Source organism: Martes martes (assembly GCF_963455335.1).
Source record: "Martes martes genome assembly, chromosome: 10".
Classification (NCBI taxonomy): Eukaryota; Metazoa; Chordata; class Mammalia; order Carnivora; family Mustelidae; genus Martes; species Martes martes.
The window spans coordinates 6,467,056-6,474,762 of record NC_137898.1 but is presented as its reverse complement, the minus strand read 5'-3'; the positions used below and the strand labels follow the sequence as shown (position 1 = coordinate 6,474,762).

General features: G+C 62.7%; 2 protein-coding genes across 4 annotated transcripts; one reads left to right on the top strand and one right to left on the bottom strand.

The window, feature by feature from the left end:
* Positions 1–1,600: 1,600 nt before the first annotated feature.
* LOC308350979 (UPF0696 protein C11orf68 homolog) lies at positions 1,601–3,860 on the bottom strand (the record flags this gene model as incomplete). 2 transcript variants are annotated; one of them, XM_080816419.1, is made up of 2 exons in its annotated part: positions 1,601–3,019; positions 3,712–3,860. In XM_080816419.1, the coding sequence occupies 2 exons, from the start codon at positions 3,858–3,860 to the stop codon at positions 2,263–2,265; spliced, it is 906 nt and encodes a 301-aa protein (XP_080672545.1). In that variant the 3' UTR covers positions 1,601–2,262. The 2 variants fall into 2 exon arrangements, with proteins under 2 accessions (XP_080672545.1, XP_080672546.1); XM_080816420.1 differs by having other exon boundaries at positions 1,601–3,022; positions 3,712–3,851.
* A 133-nt stretch (positions 3,861–3,993) lies between these two features.
* DRAP1 (DR1 associated protein 1) lies at positions 3,994–6,958 on the top strand. Of its 2 annotated transcripts, none has more exons than XM_080817156.1 (7): positions 3,994–4,319; positions 4,567–4,639; positions 4,751–4,844; positions 5,160–5,279; positions 5,400–5,493; positions 5,730–5,818; positions 6,147–6,958. In XM_080817156.1, exons 1-7 carry the CDS (start codon positions 4,278–4,280, stop codon positions 6,250–6,252), a joined length of 618 nt encoding a protein of 205 aa, XP_080673282.1. In that variant the 5' UTR covers positions 3,994–4,277; the 3' UTR covers positions 6,253–6,958. The 2 variants fall into 2 exon arrangements, with proteins under 2 accessions (XP_080673282.1, XP_080673281.1); XM_080817155.1 differs by having other exon boundaries at positions 4,149–4,319; positions 5,379–5,493; positions 6,147–6,385.
* Positions 6,959–7,707: the final 749 nt, after the last annotated feature.

Genomic DNA, 7,707 nt, shown 5'->3' with positions numbered 1-7,707 from the left:
GACAGGTGTTCAAGCAGAAGGAACAGCTCGAGACCCAGGGCTGCGTGCCAAGGGGTGAAGGAAGTGCCAGTTGGTTCCAGTGGGCTGAGCACAGGTGGAAGGGGCACCTGAGGAGAGCTGGGGCTCAGCAGGGGTCTAGGGTCATGGCTGCCTCGGGAGAGCGGACTCCAGACTGCAGGCTACGGGGAACCATGGAAGGGCTTTGAGTAGGAGAGGGGCACAGGTAGCTCTGCAGGAGAGCTGGCTGCAGGGGGATAGACGGGGTCAGTCGGAGAGAATGGGGCAGCGGAGGCAAACTGCGGTGGTGTGGGAGGGAGTGAGGACTGGGCTAAGGCAAGGCCATGAGGTTGGAAGAGAGAGGGAGGGTTTGTGAAATGCTTAGGAAATGTTAGGAAAGGACCATCACGTGCTGTTGTTACCACCTGGGCTGCTTTGTGGGACCCATCAGGGCCTAGCAGGACCCCCCCCCCAAGCCTTGGCCCAATTTGGTCGAGTGCAAAGCGTTGCTTGTCTGAAGGCGGCAGGGTAACGGGGCTCCAAATCAGAGACCACCTGGGACTTCCCAGGGCTGGGCTGAGGCAACTCAGGCCTGGGGAAACTTGGGGCGAGGAGGAAGCTGGGGAGGGGGCTGAGGCAGCATCTCATGACTCACCCGCTTCCACCCAGTCAGCCCGGTGGCATCTCCGCTCCCCTGCTCCAAATTCCAATTTGGTGAGGCTGCTGGAGGCTGAGTCAGCTCTGGCACGGCACGAGAGCAGCGTCCCAAGGGGATCCTTGCCAGAAACCCTGGCCTCCGACCAAGGCCAGGGCCAGGCTCCCGGACTACAGTAGCCTCAGCCGAGCGGTGCTGCCCACAATCATGTGAGTGAATGTGCTTTGGGGGTTGTGAAGAACTCACAGTGGGTGAGGCCCCGGGTAACTGTCCGAGGAGGAGGCAGAGGCCGGGGGCTAATTCCTCCTCTGCCCAGCTCACCGCACGACCCTGGGAGAATTCCTTTTCCCTCTTGGCCTCTATTTTCTTGACCACGCAATGGGACCCACGTCTCCTAAGCAGCTTATGAGACTTAAATAAGACATATGAAGTGCTTTGCAAACTGCCCAGTGACCCAGGATGGTCAGGGTGGGAGAAAGAAGGCAAAACGTGTGAACGTCCAGACTTCCTTACAGCTGTGCAGGCTGCCTGCTGCATAAGAAGTCCAACCTAGGCTGTCGAAATCTAGCCTGTCCTCCGCTTACCGGGCTGTATTCCCTAACCCAGAAATGCTAGGACCAAGAGGGTACCCTTCTCTAACTGACACAAATACACCCAGCAGGGCCCAGTAGTAGTCCCTCAGGCCTTGCTGGGTCAAGCCCCTAGATTTATGGGAAACCCCTAAGAGACCCATTCTGATTCTTGGGATGGAGGAGAAGCAGGACTGGCTTTGCAGTCCTGCTTCTGCAGGAACCTCTCAGAGAGGTTCCCAGCCTTGGCAGGGAGACGAATCTTATTACTGGGGAGCAGTTAGGGGTTCCCACTTAGGGCAGAGAAGAAGTCTCTCCCGGCCCTGCCTCTCTCCAGAAACCAAAGCAGGCAACCAGTATTTTAAAAAACACTCAAGACACGGACCCAAACTGGGTTTTATTGAAATGCCAGGAGCAGGCACATGTCAAAGTAGTAAAGGAAGGAAGGAAGGAAGGTAGGTACACGGTACAGGCTTGAGGTGGCAGAGGAGTGGCAGGCCCCATGTCCATGGCCCTGGCATCCCCTCCCTCTGCCAAGGGCTGAGTGGGTACAATCACCCCCCCCACCACGAAATAGCATGCTTAGGCCTGCAGGGCCTTTGCCCCCTGGACTGTGAAGGCTCCAAGAGGGACCGGAAGCACTCATGTTTCTCTCTTGTGAGGGAGAAGGAGAGGTTTCAGAAGGAGAGGTATAGCTGGGGATGAGGGTGGCAGGGGCAGGCTCTCCTCCTGGGAATCTGTACCCAGTCTGTGGTCCTGGATGACAGAGGGGAGCAGCAGTGAAAAGAGAGGCTGAGGGTCCGGCCCTCAGGGAGCCAGAGCCTCCAGCTGGTGGGGACTTGAGTCAGCCCTGAACAGAGGGCAAGAGTTCAAGGGGATTGAAGATGCAGGCAGTTCCGGGTTGACCGACTGACTGACGTAGTCCTCAGAGCTGGGGGGCTCAAATTCCGTGGGACAAAGAGGAGGAAGACGGGAGACTCCATCCCTAGCAGGGAGGGGGGGGCGAGGGGGGCAGAAGGTGGTCTCCCCTGGCTGGCCAAATTAGGTCAGTTCCACATTGTTGGCGCGGTCCAGCACACGGGAGCCACGGGTACTGCCCCCCAGCTGAAAGCGACTCTCGTAGAGAGTAGGGCAAAGGTGCCAGCGGTTGGCCCGGTAGATGCCCAGGTAGGTGTAGACGTCAGGCTTGTAGGTGAGCAGACACTTGATGCCTGCCGCACGGATGGCCGCATCCGCCTCTAGCACACCCAAGCGGTCCGTGAAGTCATCTGTGTAAACACAGATGACTTGGCGCCCCCCCTCCCTGGCCCGTGGGCTCACCTTGGCCACCTGAAGCCGGCCCTCGACCACAGCCCGAGCAATGCCGGCCCAGGCGTGGTCCAGCTTGAAGCCAGGTGCCAGGTGTATCAGCCACTTGCCAGAGAGCACGTGATGGGTGATGGCCAGCTGGCGCAGGGTACTCGGTGTGATGGGCCGCCCGCTGGTCTGCAGAGCTTCCCAGGCTGCCTGCAGGCCCTGCACATCACCCGAGTTGGGGACGTAGCCCTGCCCGTATGCCGCAATCCAGCCCACAGGCTCAGAGTTGGGCGAGCCAGGGTCCCCATAGCGAGTAACTTGGGAGGGTGGGTACTTGGCCAACCAAGCATCCAGCTCGGCGGCAGGTGTGGTGCGGGCATCAAACACCAGCCAGGGGTCCATGTCCGCTGCCATGGCCTCAGCGGCCAGGTGCTCAGCAGTGAAGCCATCCTCACGGCCTCCTGGAGAGTCTTCCTCCTCCATCTCTTCACCAGGCTCCATCCTGCTATGGAGGAACCGAGTTAGGGCAGGTCCAGGACTCATCTACAGCTTGGCTGGGCCCTAGCAGGTGCGGCCAATGAGCTACACTCTGTGGCCTCTGGCGAGACTTAAGGTCCCATGCCTCGGCTGCCTCATCTCTACAGCCGACAACTGTTCCCGTCCCCTAGAGCTGTCGAGCCTTAAACGCCCGAGGTGGAATAAGGGCTCCATAAAGGCTGTTGCTCATCTCATCACTCTCCCTGATGCACAGACCAAAAACTGAGGCTCAGAGAGAAGTGACTTACCCAAGGTCACACCTGCAATGAGTGACAGGGCCGAAATGTGAATTCAGGTGGGGGAGCAAGCAGCCCAGCTACACCTCCTGGCCCTGCCAATAACCGGCAGGAATCCGGAGGGCTGGGATTTAACGGAGGGAAGCAAAGAAGCGCACGTTCGCGCAGCATCGAGGCAGGCCCAGTAGGGCCAGACCCTCGAGGATGGCGCTGTCGGGTCCACCCGAAGACAAGCACACTGAGGCTCAGAAAGAGCAGTGACCGGTCCTAGGCCAATGGGGCGGTGGCCGGACTGGAACCCAGGCTTGTTAGAGCCTAGGAGAGCGCCAGCCTCGGGCCAGCCGCGCCCGCCGCCATTAGCGCCCACAGCCCGAGCCGCGCCCCCGCCCAGCCCTGCCCCCTCCCGCAGCCCCGCCGTCACCTCCGGCCTTCGCCGCGCTCGGCGCCGGCCCAGCCCCGCGCCCGGTTCCGCTCCTGCCGGGGCTCCGCGCCGCCGCCGCTGCCACCTCCGCTGCCGCCGCCGCCGCCACCGCCGCGCCCCGCCCCCGCCACGGCTGCCGCCGCCGCCATCTTAGCGCCCGCCGTCTCAACAACAACTTTATAGACAAGCGCAGCACGGGGCGGGGCCACCGGGCCGGTCGGCCGCGCCGCGGGGCGGGGCCTGAGAGGGGAGGGGCTGACCCCGGGGGCGGGGCCGGGATCCGGGGGCGGGGCTAACGTTCGTTCTCCTAAGCTTGGGGGGCCGGCGGGAGTGGCGGTCCGGTCCGGGATCGACGCGCACCGCCGGGGAGGCTCTAAGGGGAGGGCTCTCCGGCCCTGAGAGCGGCGTGCTGACCGGCGGCGCTAGGACCTCGTGGGGAGCGGCGGGGGTGGAGCAGGCGGCACCAGGACCCGGGGGAACCGCGGCAGGCGGGCGGCGAGCAGGCCCGGGGGCCGGGAAGCTGCGGACGGCGGCGCTGGGCCCGGTGCGGCGAGAGAGGCCCTGAGATGCCGAGCAAGAAGAAAAAGTATAACGCGCGGTTCCCGCCGGTGAGCACGTGGCCGGGCCCGGGAGGAGCAGGCCGGGCTCCCGGGAGGCTCGGGCCCAAGCCGGGCTGGGTGGGGGGGCGGGCGCGTCGCGGTGTTCGGGGGCACGGACGCCCCGCCCCCTTCCGTGCTCTCCCGGCGTCGGGGCCCCCCGCCCCCTTTCTCCCGGATGCCCTCTCTCATCCCCCCGCCCCGGCACCCCTTTCTGGGACGGAGGTGACAGGGTCCGAGTTTTCTGCCCCCTTCCCAGGCGCGGATCAAGAAGATCATGCAAACTGACGAAGAGATCGGGAAGGTGGCAGCGGCGGTGCCTGTCATCATCTGTATCCTGTCGGGGCCTGGCCAGGTTGAGGGACGTGGGGTAGGGAGGAAGCCCGGGGTCGCCTTCTTTAGGCTGGGGATCCCCCACTCGTATTCTCCTTGACGCTCCTCAGCTCGGGCGCTTGAGCTGTTCCTGGAGTCCCTGTTGAAGAAGGCTTGCCAGGTGACCCAGTCCCGAAATGCCAAGACCATGACCACATCCCATCTGTGAGTGGCCCGGAGCTGGTCGGGCCCAGTGGGACCCTGCCCCAGGAGTTCACACACTGAGGGGAGGTGGGAAGCTGCTGAGAGACCAGCAGGGCCTCAGACGCTGGTGGGTTTGAACTGCGGGAGGAGGGGTTGGGTGGTCTAGCCTAATGGGAAGGTCCCTTAGCGGAGATGGGGTGGAGGTTTTCCAGGCTCCGTTCTCCTGACATCCAAAGACCCTTACTGTCCCTTGCTGAGGGCCCAGACATCTGGGCCCCACCTGAATGCCATCTTCTCCCTACCACCCCCCCACCCCTCACCCCCCCCCCCTTCCAGGAAGCAGTGCATTGAGCTGGAGCAGCAGTTTGACTTCTTGAAGGACCTGGTGGCCTCTGTGCCTGACATGCAGGGAGACGGGGAAGACAACCACATGGATGGGGACAAGGGTACCCGCAGGTGGGGAGCCAGGGCCAGGTGTCCAGGCAAGGAAGGCCAAGGCCACCCGGGGTGGGGGTGGTTGGGGGGTGGTCAGGGAGTGCTAAGATCTCTGGGCAGATGGACTGTCCCTTCCCGAAGGGGCCGGAAGCCTGGCAGCGGTGGCCGGAAGAATGGTGGGATGGGGAGCAAAAGCAAGGACAAGAAGCTGTCAGGGACGGACTCCGAGCAAGAGGTGAGTGAGGCCCCCAGCCCCCTACCCTACCCTGGGGTGTGGAGATGGCCGTCTTCTGTCAGGCCTTGCTGGCTGGACACCTGGTCCGGTCCTCACCTATGCTCCTTTGTAAATTGGGCCCGTAAAGTTTAGGCTGTAGAGCTCAGTCTCCTGTCCTTGCCACTCCTGAGGGTCTAGGCTCTCCAGCAATGAGCTCATGCTTTTCTTGTCATCTCTGTTCCTTGCCTTGCTCCCAGGATGACTCCGACGACACAGACACGGATGGGGAAGAGGAGACATCCCAGGCTCCAGCCCAGGCCAGCCATCCCCCTGCCCACTTTCAGAGGTAAGCACCTCAGTGGCACGAGAGGGGGGCTAGCAGACTCCACAAGGCTGACATGTCCTTTTTGTCCTCGTGGCAGATCTGGAGGACAGGAGGGGAGGCACGGAGGAGGGCTTAAATGCAGGAGACTGCTCTCAGGTCTCCTCTCCGACCTGCACCCAGCCCCACTGAACATGTGACCTGTTCTAGGTCCTTCCCTTCTCTGGGCTTGGCCACCCCCTGGTACACAGGGCCACGGGATCCATGCTGGCAGGGGTGAGGCAGGGCTCAGCGGGCAGAAATGGGCACCGGAGAGGGGCCTGATCTTTCTCTCCTGCTTTCTGCCCTGCAGCCCCCCAACACCCTTCATGCCCTTCACCTCGACTCTGCCTCTGCCCCCAGCACCCCCGGGCCCCTCGGCACCTGACGCAGAGGATGAAGAGGACTATGACTCCTAGCGCCCTCTGCCCCCCAGGCCACGCCCCCTTTTAGTTGGTTTTAGTTGCTCTGGGGGGAGGAGAGAAGATAGAGCTGTTCTTAAATTTATTAAAAAATTAATAATAAAAGGGAACACCCGTGTCTGTCCCAGCCTGCGTCCAGGGCTCCGTGGCCACCTTCCTGCCCATCCACCTGTTTTCCCTGTGCTGAGCTGAGGCCAGGAGCGGCGGCGGGCAGGGCAGCCGCTGAGTGAAAGGAGGGTCCAGAGGCCACGGTTCGGCCAGGGCGGGAGCAGGGGTTGCTGGCAGAAGGAAGGAGGGCAGAGTGGTGGTGTAGGGCCAGAGCCGGGGGTGCTGGGTTACTCTGGGGGACAACCTGTTCCATTGTGCCGTGGGACCCTGGCGAGGTTCCTGTCTTTCTCGGAGCCTCTTCTGCCCCTTCTGGACTGCTACAGAGGGACAGATTGGACAAATAACGGAAAAGGCCTTGCAGACCACAGAGCCCGGTGCCTGGTGCAATGAAGGGCGCGTGGGAAGGGGCCGTGGGAGCAGAGGTAGGTCGGACTGTCGAGGGCTCAAAGATCGCCTTTCAAGCAGGACAGTGACCCAGGTGGTCAGTCCGCCCCCATTTCTGAGCAGACCCTGACCCCAAGGCAGACGTGTGCCTTCACGGAGCCGGGGCTGGTGAGGCCGGCGGGAGACACGGCGGCCAACGGGCAGACTCGAGGTGTGTGTCGCCAGTAGACTCACGGGTGCCGCGAACTCACTGGCTGTGGGGCCGAGAGGGAGGGAGCCCTTAGGGACTGCCAGCTTGCTTTCTGCAGTGATTTGGGCAGGGGCCGTTTTCCAGCTGGAGGACACAGAGAAGGAACGAGGTTAGGGTCAGGATCACAAGTTGGGCTGTGGCGAGTTTTGGGCGCCTATGAAGCTGCCGAGCGGAGGTATCAGGTGGGCCCTGGAATGTTGGGGGCCTGGGGGCAGATGTGTGAGCCTTGAGAGGAGGCGACCCCGCCCCAGGGAGAGAGGGGAGGGCCTGGGCAGGCCACCAAAGGAGACCGAAGAGCAGCCACACCCAGTGCCCTCGGGAGCCACAGGTGGTGCCCGTCCAGGTGTGTCTGGGAGGAGGGAGAGGTCAGCTGTCCCAACAGCTCGCAGGCTTTAGGGAACGCTTGGTGGTGGCTGACGGCCGGGAGCAGGCGGTGAGAAGCCGAGGCGAGGGGATGCGAGGCTCAGGGCTGAGAAGCAGAGGCTAGAGCCATGGCTCAGAACCAGGACAGAGAGACAGTTTTGGGTTTTGTTTTCTAAGAAAGCGGAAACACAGGCCCTAGTGAGGGAGGGGACTGAAGGATGGGAGGGAGACTGAGGCAGGGAGGTGAGCTTGCCTGAGGCTGACCCCAGCCTGACCAGGGCGAGGGGGAGGGCGCTGAGTGGGTTTGGCAGGGACACTGAGGTATTCAGTTTTGGTGCAACGGTGTC

Excerpts from the sequence above, each read along its gene's own strand:
- DRAP1 (XM_080817155.1), top strand. The coding sequence starts at position 4,278 with ATGCCGAGCAAGAAGAAAAAGTATAACGCGCGGTTCCCGCCG. Across the intron at positions 4,845-5,159 it reads ACCATGACCACATCCCATCT|GAAGCAGTGCATTGAGCTGG; the intron begins GTGAGTGGCCCG and ends CCCCCCTTCCAG. Across the intron at positions 5,819-6,146 it reads CCCCCTGCCCACTTTCAGAG|CCCCCCAACACCCTTCATGC; the intron begins GTAAGCACCTCA and ends TCTGCCCTGCAG.